We start from the raw sequence: 13,903 nt of genomic DNA, 5'->3' as shown, positions 1-13,903 counted from the left end.
TACCCCTTAAATAAAGGTGTTTGCTCATTCAAGGGTCAGAATTTCCATTTATGATTTCTTTTTTGATAAACTTACTCTCTATTTGCTTCTCATCTGAGGCAACGATGGATTCTAAAAAAAATTCAGAAGTAGAAGATTGCAAAATGACATGAAGAGGAAGCAAATCACCATAAGGAGAAATATCACTAATGTAGGCCTTAAATGTTTGCTTATTAAGTTATCAAGTTAATTAATTTGGGCCTTTGTGCTATGTTTTAAGTTGGGGCCTTAGATTTATGAGATGAAATAATTTTGTATATTTAGTTTTGTATTAAAAGTGAAAGTTACCCATTTTATTTATAATTCCAAGAAAGTAAATTATGGTTTTTAGTTTAAGATAAAAATAAAAAATTTGACATGAGTAAATTATAAATTGTCATTAATTAATTTATACTATAATTTAAGTAGAATTTATACTATGATGAAATTCTTTTATCATTACATTACATGTTTCTTGTAAAAGTTGAGAGATTTCAAGCTGCATAATGATAGAACAAATATAACACTTCTAAATACTTTCTCTGTTTATGATATCATTTTCATTTTCATTTATAACAGTAGAGTCTACAAACTCTATATAATAATGAGACCTTATCAGTTACTAATCACCACTTTTTTCAAACTTGTGATGTCCACAAAATAGAAACGATATTGTTGACGAATGGAGTATTACTTTTGCATTCTGGGATTTTTGTTTATAATTTTTTTTTTAGTTGAGATAAGGTGGAGGGATTCACTTCTTGGATGTCTCAAATGAATTTTATTTTTAAAATTTATATTTAAATAAAATAATCAGATAACTGTGGTTTGAATGTACAATAAAAAAAAATTTATATTAATCATAATGCATGTAGATGATTATGTACATCTTAAAATATCTTTATGATACATAACTTATAGTCATTATCATTTATAATTGCTTTTGATTTTTGTTGAATTTATATATTTATTCATATCATCAATTAAAATGAATTAATTAGTTTTTAACTATTTAAAATATAAAGTTGAAAATGTATATGTTTTGATATCCATGTTCTTTATTAATACATTGGCATAGTACATTTTTTTCTAAATTTAATTCGCATGTGCTTATATTTTATTATGTTTAATATTCATAATTACTTATTTAAAATATTGTTCAATTTCGAAAACCTATTCTTTGTTCAATTTATATTGTTTAAAACCTATCGTTCTTTAATAAATTAACATGTCTCGCCCACGTGAGAATGATGCTTAATTATTTTTATTTTTTTGAAAAATGAATATATTTTCCAAAATGTGTCTTTATCACATGGTTAGTTGTGTTGGGAAGGCTATCGACAATAAATAATCTGATCAGGATTGATCTTTTTTATGATGAAAAAATATAATCTCTGTCAAATGGAAGATGAAACTCTGTCACACCTATTCTTTACACGTTGCTATTCTACTTGAATTTGGAGTCAGATCAGATCATGACATGGTGTGGATTGAATGAAAGCATTAGAAGTTGGGAAGATAAAAAAGTGTACATGCAGACACAATGTGGATCAAAGATAGGGAAACAATTAATGTATTGTGTTGCTTATGCTACTATAGTGTATCACATCTGGCTTGAAAGGAATGCAAGAAGATTCCAACAAACAGCAAGAGCGGAGGAGGTATTGATACACATGTGCCAAATTCAAATTGCTATTCGTTATAATAGGAATGATAAACTTAGGAGATGCTGCAAAGTTGAGCTCTAGAGTAGTTGTTAATGAGATTGATGATTGTAATATTACTTGTTTTGTCACGCAAATAATAATAAAATTCTTTACTTACCAAAAATAAAATAAAAAATGAAAATGATGCCACATTAAAAATAAGGTGTTTTATGTACTACATCACCTTATTTATAACACAATCATAAATTAAAGAATGGCTTCATACTACAATACGAAGATATGGATGGAATTTAACCTCAATCCAAAATAAACTTTGGATCATATTTTTTTAATGATACTTATATCGTTGAAATTTAGTGGCAGTAAGTTATCAAAAATAAAAGTTTATGCTTTGACACTATGTATCTTTTTCTTTGTTGGAATCTGGGTTCTAGTAACACATATAATTAGAAAAGCTCTCTAGCAGAAATTTGAACTCCAATCGGACTGCGGATTATTGAGTCATTGTTAGCAAATTTTGAACTAATATCATATTCCAAAAACTTATAGTGTTAATGGGTAAAAATGCCCCATCCCTTATGTGTTTTTTGAAAAATGCACTCTCTTATCATAGAAAGCATTCTATGCCCTAAATATATGAAGTGCCTAATTTACCCTTTGATATTGATGGGTTTGCTTGGTTTTTTGTGAAAGTTTTACACATTTGACCAATTTGATAGCCATCGGTCATAAAAGTCAACGATTTGACAGCTATCAGTGAAAAGTACATATGATCGGTGTGTGGCTAGATCATGTGTCCGGCCGGTCGGACACATGATTTTACCGGCCGGACACATAATTTTATCGGTCGGATCATGTGTCCGGCCGGTGAAATTATGTGTCCGCCCGGCCGGACACATGTTTTCACCGGCCGGACACATGATTTTAACGGCCGGACACATGATTTTATCGGTCAGACATGTGTCCGACCGATAAAATCATGTGTCCGGCCGGTGAAATCATGTGTCCGCCGGGCGGACACATGATCTAGTCACCCATCGGTCATATGTACTCTTGACTGATAGCTGTCAAATCGTTGACTTTTATGATTGATAGCTGTCAAATCGGTCAAATGTGTAAGACTTTCACAAAAAACCAAGCAAACCTATCAAATCAAAGGGTACTTAAAGAATAGGACATAGAATGCTTTGTATAATAAAAGAGGACATTTTTACAAAAAAAGATAAGGAAGTGGGCACTTTAAATTTTGGGTAAATATCATAAAAACCCCTGAAGTATACCCACTTTATCAAAAATATCCTGAAACTTTCAAAATGTTCTCTAAACCCTCAAACTATCAGATTTTTATCAAATATATCCCGCATTTATTTTCCGATCACCAAAGACGTGATGTGGCTCGCCGAATGCCACAATGTAATTTATATTTAGTTTTTTTAAAATGCAATGGCAAAAACGACGTCATTTCGTACCATATTATTTAAAAAAAATTCACTCTGAAATTTAAAATTGACTCCTATTGTGTTTGATATTCATACTAATAACCTAGAATTAGGGATAAACGCGGTAGAATATGGTATGAAACGAAGTCGTTTTTTCCATGTCATTTAAAAAAAATAGAATATAAATTACACTGTGGTATCTGGCGAGCCACATCACGTTTTTGGTAACCGAAAAATAAATGTAGGATATATTTGATAAAACCTGATACTTTGAGGGTTTAGAGAACATTTCAAAAGTTTCAGGGTATTTTTGATAAAATGGGTATAGTTCACGGGTTTTCATGATATTTACCCTTAAATTTTTACTCAAACTTATACTACTATAATTCATGTACTTTTTGACCAAGATTTTTTATTTGGTTAAAATTCAATTTTTTTTGCCATAATTTGTGTATTAACCTTGATTTTAATATACATAACTATGATGATGAATCTTAGGTCTCAAGAAACTGCTTCATATGCTAGAAAAGATTGCAGAGATATTCAAAGCTGCAAATAAAGATCACTCTGGAATCAAATATTCATTGAAGTCCAACTTCTCTTCCTTCATACACTATACCACAATGTTTATGATGGAAGTTCTATATTGTTTACTACATTTTGCTCTATAATTCATTTCAGTACTACTTTTGTTCATGAAAATTGAAGTAATTTTTTATTTGGAAAATACCCATTTAATACATCAACTTTGATGAATCATTTTCTCCACTCAATTTTAATGGGTATTTCTCTTCTTTATATACAAATTCCAACTATTTATTAAAACTTGTATCACAAATCATACTATAATTTTCATTATAATCTTTAGTGGGAATTATCACTTTTAGTCATTTTTCATAAAAACATAAGTTATATATCCCCTCCTTATGAAACATAAGTTAAACAACCCTTTTTAACTTAAAAGACTAGAATGCCCTTTGACTTTTCAATACTTTTATTTCATACTTATATTATATTTTTATTTAAACTTTATATATAAATAAAACAATAGAAAATCAACAATTTTCATCTTCTCATTCACGTTGCTGCAACATATTAATAGGGCTGGGATTTTCATCTTCTCATTCACGTTTGGAATTCACGTCCGCCTGCCGCCAAGTCATCGTCGTCGCCAGCCGCCAGCCGCAGCAGTCGCGGCGAAGCAGCAGCCATCGAACGGCCGTCCGCGTCGCCGCCAGCAGCAGCAGTCGGCGCCACCGATCGCCGCCGTCCGCGTCGTCGCCAGCAGCAGCAGTCGCGCCACCGATCGCCGTCGTCCACATCTCTCTCTATCTCGGGTCTCTCTTCTTTCTCTCTCTCTCTCTCTCTCTCTCTCCACCAACCCATGAACCACCATTAATGTCCATGTACGAAAATAGCTATATGAAGCTATATCTTTTGTAGGGAACAAATTACTTTTGAAATACATACTTGATTGAGTGAATGTAATATAAATGAAGCCACCTTTTACTTAATTTCTTGGAAGAGAGTAGTTGAAGAGAGTTGTTGGAGACATACTTCAAATTCATGCAAAGAAGGAAGAAAGAAAACTATGAAAAAAGCTCTTTCGTTTTTCCTCAAGAAATCGTTCAAATTTGTATAAAATAGAAGCAAATACTCCCTCTTAGTGCACTATTCTCGTAAGAATTTACAAAGGTACGTAAAAAATCTCTTTCTTGATGATATATTGAAAAACCTAGGGTTGTTCTTCAGTACTCGGTCGTGTACTCGGTCGTGTACTCGATCGAGTTCTTTTATTCGATAGGAGTCACATGACGAATATATGATTTGTTAATGACAAAAAGGTTTTAGTATTTGATGACATGCAAATACCTTTCCAAAATTATGATTATAAAGTAGTTAAAAAAGGTTTATCGTGATAATATTGAAAAAAAATAGGGTTTTTCTTCACTACTCGGTCGTGTACTCGATGGAGTACTCGATCGGGATTCTTCATTACTCGATAGAAGCCACGTGACGAATACATGATTCGCTAATAAAAAAGGGTTTTAGTATTTCATAAATGAAAGTACCTTTACAAAAGCATGATTATAAGTACTTAAACAATGTTTATTGTGATCATATTGGAAAATTTTCGTGTTGCTCTTCACTACTCGGTGGTGTACACGATCGAGTTTTTGATTACTTGATGACAATTTGTTTAATTTGATTTTGTGTTGTAATATCAATCATTGGTAGACTGTCACTACTCGATGGACTCGATTGAGTTCACCACTCGAGTACACAATCGAGTAGACGATCGAGTACTCCATCGAGTAGACGATCGAGTACTCCATCGTGTACACGATCGAGTACTCCATCGAGTAGTTACTAGAAACTGTTTCTCTTTTTTTTTTATTCGTTGATGCTAAATAGTTGTATTTTCTATATAATTTAATTACAGATGTCGTCGTGGCAACGTATTATTATACGACACAGTGGTCGTTGGCATGGAACGGAGTATGTAAATGGAGATACTGTTGCCGTATTCATGGCAGTGGATCAGATCAGTCGTGATCGTCTTATGCATCAGATTAGGGATGCTATGTGTCGTTCGTCGAGTGCAGATTTATTGGTGTTTTACTTGACAGGAAACACTGACGGCGAAAGGTTGAAGGTTTCTTTGCAAAGTGATACAGATTTATTTCGCTTACTTTATGAGCAAAAGGACAATCCAATGGTTTACGTCACCATTAGAGATGAATATTCTTTACCCAATGTAAATGTGAACGTGGCAGGCAGCAGCTCGGCGCCCCTACATGACACAACGCCACAAACTGAATCAGGTGAGACAATGTGATTTTTTGTTGTGTTATGTTTAATTGTTGCTGTCTCGATGGAGTCACCAATCATTGGTGGACTGCCCACTACTCGATGGTGTACTCGATCGAGTACTTCAGCGAGTACTCGATCGAGTACACCATCGAATACTCCATCGAGTAGTTACTAGAAACAGTTTCTCTTATTTTTTTTATTCGTTGATGCTAAATAGTTGTATTTTCTATCTAATTTAATCACAGATACTTCAGACGAAGAGTTCGATGCTTCAGACGAAGATGAGGAAGCTAATTGTCGTGCTGATTTGCTTCAGAGTATGCAAACTGAAGATAACGCTTGGATGCGTCAGCCACCACATAAAAACTTCTCGTCTGATGATCAGGCTAATCGAGAGGATCCTGACGGTGTAGAGCGTATACAACGCAATTGGATTATTCCGGTTCCAGAACTTGATAGTGTGCCAACATTAGGATGGGAAGAAGTTCTTGCACCAGACATTGGAAACCTTGTAAATGGTGCCTTATTTCGGTCCAAGAATGAGTTGATTGTTGTTGTAGGAATCTATCACATGGAAAATCGAGTGGAATATGCCACCCAACGTTCTAGCAAGACACGTTTGGCATTCGTATGCAAGCATAGCGAAGATTGTTCATTTAAGATGCGTGCCAGGAAGGGTGAATCAATGTGGAGGATTACAAATCTGACGTTGGATCATAGTTGCTATACGGACTTGGATCGAAGGGTTGCAAGACAGGTGACTGCAAAAGTTGCAGCTAGTTATTTTGCTCGCAGATTAGTTGCAGAGGGGTGTGTTTTGAGACCGAAGGAGATGGTCGATGAGATGCTTCGATTACATGGGATTAAAATGATGTATAGCCTTGCTTTGCGAACTCGGAGCTTAGCTATAGACATGACATATGGCGACTTCGAAAAGTCATATCAGAGGATCCCGTCGTATCTGTACTTGTTGAAGGAGCGTAACCCTGGGACTATATATGACTATCAAACGACTCATGAAGATGTGTTCCTCCACATGTTTGTTGCCCTTGGTCAGTGTATTCGTGCATTTGAAAGCTCTCTACGGCCGATTATTGTAGTAGATGGGACCCATCTGAAGGGAAGAAATAGAGGCGTATTATTTGTTGCTGTCACGAAGGACGGGAATGAAAAAATCTTTCCTCTTGCAATTGGTTTGAGTCCGATAGAGAACGATGAATCTTGGACATGGTTTCTCTCTAACCTGCGTAGGTGCTACACTCCTCCTGAAGGTCTCATGATTGTGTCCGACCAGCATAAGAGTATCCAAAATGCTATTGGGTCTGTATATCCAAATGCAGCGCATGGATTGTGTTATCACCACTTGCATAAAAATTTGACACGAATTGGCAAGGAAGCATTAATCCACTTCAAGAATGCGGCATATGCTTATCGAGTTGAAGGTTTTGAAAAATTCTTTTCGGAGTTGGAGTTGCAAAGCCATAACGCTCATACGAGACTTTTCCTTATTGGGGTTGAGAGGTGGGCTAGGTCGAGAAGTCCAGTACCTAGGTATAGTTTCATGACATCTAATGCTGCCGAGGTCTTGAATTCTCGTCTACTGTGGGCAAGAAGGCTTCCAGTATCCTCATTGCTTGAGACTTTTCGCACTATTGTGGAAAAATGGTTTGATGAGAGACGGGCCAGTGCTATGTCCAGACAACATGAGTTGACAGAGGCGGCTTACAACAAGCTGGCGGTGCAAGTCGAACTCAGTCATCACCTAAGAGTGTATGAAACCACTACACATATTTATAAGGTCGAAGAGGAAAAAAGAATTCACCAAGTTGACCTTGTGAGTCGTACATGCGAATGTCGTGAGTTTGATGAGGATAAGATTCCATGTCGTCATGCTGTTGCCGCTATTAGGTAAATTATCACTATTTCTTCATGTTTTTATTTATTTAATATTATTATCCTTTGTGTGACATTAATATTTTTGTTACAGACGTGCCGGATTAAATGTGTATGATTTTGTTAGTGGCTATTTCAAAACAAGCAACTTAATCGAGACTTATGAAGCTCCTATTAGAGGTATCCCACATCCCGATGAGTGGAATGTTCCCTCAGAGATCTCATCAATCGTCGTCCAAGCTCCGGCTCACATCCGTCAATCCGGGCGTCCGAGTATGAGTCGTTCTAGGACTGCATTTGAGGAGGAGTCGATAAGAAGACGAAAACAGGTGTGTGGAAGGTGTAAGGAAAGTGGTCACAACAGGCGCGTTTGCACAACCCCTACCCCAATAAGTGGTGTCAATTTGAATGAACCTCCGGAAGAGAATGAACCTCCGGAAGAAAATGAACCTCCGGAAGAGAATGAACCTCCAGAAGAAAATGAACCTCCGGAAGAATCAACCACAAATCAAAAAGGGCAAGAAAGACGTCGACGAGCCAAGAAATGTAGTGTTTGTCGTAGTTCAGATCACAACAAATCAAAATGTCCGGAGCGCACAGACCAAGACAATTCATGAGGCCTACTTCATAAGACTATGTCACTCTTTTTATCCTCGTAGGGTATGATTAGCATATTGGATTGATGATTATTGGTTTTATAAATTTGTTGGTGGGATTTTGCTATATGTCTGTCAACTACTCGATCGAGTACTCGTTGGAGTACTCGATGGAGTACACGATGGAGAACACGATCGACGATCGAGTACTCCATCGTGTACTCCATCGAGTACTCCATTAATGGTAAACAGATCACACCCCATGTTATATAATATCCAAATACACTCCCGTTGACGTTATAAACAAGGAATGTGGGTTGAAATCACAATAATTGATAAAAAAATCAACATCGTTCTTCACTACTCGGTCGAGTACTCGATGGTGAACGCCATCGAGTACTCCATCGAGTAGTGAAGAACGATCTTCAATTTTGCTATTTCTCTCGTGAATTTTAATGATACGAAGCGTTCCCTCGCTCTTAACTAATGCGTTTATGCTAAATATGGTGAAAAATATAAGTATTAAGTGTATTTTACTATTGCACTAGAGTAAATGATTGAAGTGTAGAATATCTACTTCATAAGACATAATGTGGACTTTTATGTTCAAACTTAGGATATATGCCACGTGTTCATCGATTATCACACCCCATGTTATATAATATCCAAATACACTCCCGTTGACGTTATAAACAAGGAATGTGGGTTGAAATCACAATAATTGATAAAAAAATCACCATCGTTCTTCACTACTCGGTCGAGTACTCGATGGTGAACGCCATCGAGTACTCCATCGAGTAGTGAAGAACGATCTTCAATTTTGCTATTTCTCTCGTGAATTTTAATGATACGAAGCGTTCCCTCGCTCTTAACTAATGCGTTTATGCTAAATATGGTGAAAAATATAAGTATTAAGTGTATTTTACTATTGCACTAGAGTAAATGATTGAAGTGTAGAATATCTACTTCATAAGACATAATGTGGACTTTTATGTTCAAACTTAGGATATATGCCACGTGTTAATCGATTATCACACCCCATGTTATATAATATCCAAATACACTCCCGTTGACGTTATAAACAAGGAATGTGGGTTGAAATCACAATAATTGATAAAAAAATCACCATCGTTCTTCACTACTCGGTCGAGTACTCGATGGTGAACGCCATCGAGTACTCCATCGAGTAGTGAAGAACGATCTTCAATTTTGTTATTTCTCTCGTGAATTTTAATGATACGAAGCGTTCCCTCGCTCTTAACTAACGCGTTTATGCTAAATATGGTGAACCAACCACAAATCATAAAATGTAATAATCAACTAAATTATGAAATCATCAAATATTATAGCCAACCACAAATCAACTAAAACTAAAATCAAAATAGTTCAATTTTCAAACAAAACATCTAAAAGAGTAATCTAATCACATGTCAAATGAAATATTCTGGATCCTACAATCCACTTATACTTAATAATATAGGCTGCATCTATTGGTAGTCCCCTATGATCATTGAGGCTGCAAATGAGACGATCCACATACATGCATGAGTATGGACCACAACTAGTCGAGTCCAATTGCTTGAACTGGTGCCTACTTTCCACTTTCACTAGTGTCAGTGGATCGGTTCCCTTCATCAGATCCGGCCTCTGTGTCCAATAGCCTGCAGCGTCCAATAGACGAGGAAGAAGATGAGTGACACACTTCATTTGTGTGTTCCGCACTGAACCCTTTCGATACTTATCCATCAATGAGTCATATAAATGAACCTTCCACGCACTCAAGTCAATGCATATAGTTACCCAGTGATGCTCAACATTGCAAATTGCAATGACCTATACATTACATTACAAAACACATATTTAGTGAAGAAAAAGGAGAAAAGAATATTGTATGACCACTACTCGATGGAGTACTCGATCGAGTACTCGATGGAGTACACGATCAAGTACTCGATCATGTAGTGATCGTGTAGTGATCATAAATTATTCTCGAGTAAACTTAATCAAATCTAACAGAAACACACGAAATTAGACTTACATGAGTGGCATTCGTCCATGGAGTCGATGATTTGGGATCTGTGCCAAGTACAATATCTTTAAGGCTTTCCGGCACTTCCCAATCAAGATAGTCATCAGAGTTCAATTTCTTGGACTCAACGTCTAAAGTATGCTAAAAGACAAAAAAATGAAATAGCAAATTGAAATTAAAATAATTAACAATAAAATTAGTAATATTTGTGTATATATCACAAACTTACAAAGAAATAGGTAGTCAATAAGATCGTCTTAGCCGAACTCACACCACTTTTCAAACCTCTACGAGATTGGATCTTGTGTCTCATAAATAATATGAAGAGATCAATCACCTGAGAAACAAAATTATAATATAAGCTTATAGACCTTAATTTACTAAACGAATATGAAAAATTTAACTATTACCTCAGAATCAAACTCCTTACTGAAGCTCTCTATATCGTCGAAATATGCTTGTGGAAGGATGTGACCAAGGTCTTTGATTGTCACAGAAGAATCAGGACCCGAAGCTTTGAATTTTCTATAGGCAGCTTTGATTCTCTTCATATCATTTGGAGTAATGGGGGCGAATGGGCTCCTCAATGCAGCAGAGGGTCTACTCACACGTTGACCTAAACCAACATCATCTACATGCTCATCTGAAGTATCTCCAACTTCCTCCTCCTCTTCGTCAGCATGCTCATCACCCTGAAATAGATTCTCAAGCACCGGCTGCACTGGAGTAGTCAGTACATGAGATAGGGACTGATGAAGCTGCTCTACTGGAGATGGAGAGCCATGTGGGTGCTCTACAGGAGAAGTGGATCGATGTGGCAGTGGCTGCTCTACACGAGAAGTGGAGTGATGAAAATGATGTACATGAGAAGTGGAGCGAACAGGAGATACGTGCCCCACTGATCTCCTAGGACTAAGACGAATAGATTTGTCACCTGTATAATCGAGCATCTCCTTCATTCCACTGAGCACTCTACGAGCTACTCGAGCAATAAATCCATCATCAGACTCATCGTGCAACATCCTTGTCAATCTCTGGTCGATGTAGTCATGACAATCCTTGCCCGAGTCTCGGCACGGAACTCCATGGTGACAACAAGTAAGTGTACTATCAATAACCGGTGAGTCCCTCGTCTCAACTCTCGGAGAACTATGGCGTTCTCTCATCTCAACAACGGGAGAACTATGACGTTCCTCCCTCAAAGGTGAACTACGGGGTCCTTCCCTCTGAACAGCCGGAGAAACCTGCCTACTATCCCTCTCAAGTGTTGGAGATCTCATTCTACGCCGCTTTGGAACATGAGTTGTCTTCTTCTTCGATGCAAGACGTAGAGGAGGCACGAATCTAACATGGAGCATATCTCCATTGTCTAGGCTCATGTAGTACACCTCCTCTAGCTCTTCAGGGGATGGCTGAAGCGTCTCGTGCACAATAAGCTACACAATATAGAAAAAGATATAACACTATTTAGTATATAAAACATATTTATTGAAAAATAAATCAAAATGACACATACCTCTTTGTCGAAAAAATATGTGAAATCGCCAGGAGCTTTTCTGGTTGTCCACATCAAAGCACGAGGAAATTTAGGGACTGGGTTTCGTGTGCCACAAATAGAGCCCAATGTGGGAATAACCTCGTATGACCAAATCTGCAAAGCCCAGACTGGGCCGAAGAAGTGGTACGCTGGTTTCTTCAACACGTCATCCCGAGTTCCGGCCAAGCTCAAATAATGAAGTAACACCTGATAGGTATAGGATCCCTATGGAAACCAATTCCACTCGTCCAAGTCCTCCACCAAAGTCCATGCCCATGCCTCAATATACACATCGTCTCGACAAAGGAGAAACAAGTAATACATCAACAAGTTCCCCGCTTTAATATAATCTTCTGGATCATTCCCAAGTTGTTTTGCTTTGAATTTCGTCTTAAGAGTTCCAACTTTTGTGGGACGACCACCAAAATATCTGTAGAAGATACTATTGGCCGGAATCTGGTGCTCAGCGTCGGGATCAAACTCACAAAACCCAAAGTGAAGTCCGGTAATTAGTGCGTAATCCGGTGCTGTAAAACGAATGATACGACTACCGACAACAAACCATGCTTCATGAGGAGGTATATCCCCTCCCTCAATCTGTCGAGATAATAGGTGATGCAGAACATTGTTGGCGCTAGCGTATCTCTCGTGATCACTAAGACGCCCAATTGTTCCACCTTTGAATGTTTGTATAGTAGATTTGCCACCAACAGCCTTCAATGTGGTTCGTATCTCTTCAAATATAGCGTTCCGTACATAGAGATTAATAGCACGAGTTTCATAAATCAAAGACGGTCTCTTCCACCTATAAGGTGCCTGCAATATCAAAATAAAAAGATTTAGCATCAATAAACCAAAAATACAGAAGAATAAACATAAAAAAATCATAATATGGTGAGTACTCGGTCGAGTACTCGATGGAGTAACCTAAACAAAAGCCTCAAATCAAATTAAAAACATTTAGCATCAATAAACCAAAAATACAGAAGAATAAACATTAAAAAAATCATAATATGGTGAGTACTCGGTCGAGTACTCAGTCGAGTACTCGGTCGAGTACTCGATCGAGTACCCTAAACAAAAGCCTCAAATCAAATTAAACTCAATGCCATCAAGTCCGAGTACTCGATCAATCATCGAGTACTCCACCGAGTACTCGATCAAGTAACCTAAACAAAAGCCTCAAATCAAATTAAACCCAATGCCAACTACTTGATGGTGTACACGGCGGAGTATTCGATCGAATACTCCACCGAGTACTCGATCGAATCGAATACTCCACCGAGTACTCGGTCGAGTACTCGATGGAGTACTCGGTCGAGTACTCGATCCGATATCGTGCACTATTTCAACGTACCATCGTGTTGTCATGAATTCCAACATTATCAAACATACTTCATTTCAAACCAACAATCAAGCATACAACAATGGTCGTTCAAAAAACAAACATCAAATTCTAAAACATACAAACTCTAATTATATACATATTTCTAAATAAAAATATGAATTCAATAGCAAATTTCTAGTTTTCGTACCGGTGGAAGTAATGGAGGTTGTGTTTCCTCATCATGGGGATGGTCGGAATCCGTTTCGCTCATTTCAACGAAGTTAACGGCGGCGGTGCAGCTTCGAGCCCTAGTTCGTGAAAAATGGCAGCTTCGACGGCTGAGCTTCGAGCCTTAGTTCTCGATTAAATCGGCGGCTGGGCTTCGGCAGCTTCGACGGCTTCGTTGGCGGGCTGACGGTTCCGGTGCGCGACGACGGGTGGAAATCGCGCGACGACGGGCTGACACGCTGAAATCGCGCGACGACGAGCTTCGAGCCCTAGTTCTCGATTGAAATCGGCGGCGACGACGGCGGGCTTGGCTGGGCTTCGACGGCGACGACGGCGGGCTTGACTGGGCTTCGAC

At 37.7% G+C, this 13,903-nt stretch overlaps 1 protein-coding gene across 1 annotated transcript; it reads right to left on the bottom strand.

Annotated features, from left to right (window-relative positions):
* Nucleotides 1-10,143: 10,143 nt before the first annotated feature.
* On the bottom strand, nucleotides 10,144-13,710 carry LOC131002395 (uncharacterized). Its single transcript, XM_057928896.1, has 5 exons — nucleotides 13,529-13,710; nucleotides 11,973-12,809; nucleotides 10,867-11,892; nucleotides 10,466-10,793; nucleotides 10,144-10,260 (listed from the first exon to the last, which is right to left on the bottom strand). The coding sequence occupies exons 2-4, from the start codon at nucleotides 12,024-12,026 to the stop codon at nucleotides 10,674-10,676; spliced, it is 1,200 nt and encodes a 399-aa protein (XP_057784879.1). The 5' UTR covers nucleotides 12,027-12,809; nucleotides 13,529-13,710; the 3' UTR covers nucleotides 10,144-10,260; nucleotides 10,466-10,673.
* Between the last annotated feature and the right edge of the window lie 193 nt (nucleotides 13,711-13,903).

This window comes from Salvia miltiorrhiza, unplaced genomic scaffold (assembly GCF_028751815.1).
Source record: "Salvia miltiorrhiza cultivar Shanhuang (shh) unplaced genomic scaffold, IMPLAD_Smil_shh fragScaff_scaffold_132_2, whole genome shotgun sequence".
Lineage (NCBI taxonomy): Eukaryota > Viridiplantae > Streptophyta > Magnoliopsida > Lamiales > Lamiaceae > Salvia > Salvia miltiorrhiza.
Note: the sequence above shows the minus strand (reverse complement) of the source record. Positions and strands in the feature narration are given on the sequence as shown.

Bases quoted from the DNA above. Each gene is read 5' to 3' on its own strand.
- LOC131002395 (XM_057928896.1), bottom strand. From the start codon at position 12,026: ATGTGGACAACCAGAAAAGCTCCTGGCGATTTCACATATTTTTTCGAC. The intron at 11,893-11,972 runs GTATGTGTCATT...TATATTGTGTAG, and splicing joins CATATTTTTTCGACAAAGAG to CTTATTGTGCACGAGACGCT. The intron at 10,794-10,866 runs GTAATAGTTAAA...TTTGTTTCTCAG, and splicing joins GTAAGGAGTTTGATTCTGAG to GTGATTGATCTCTTCATATT.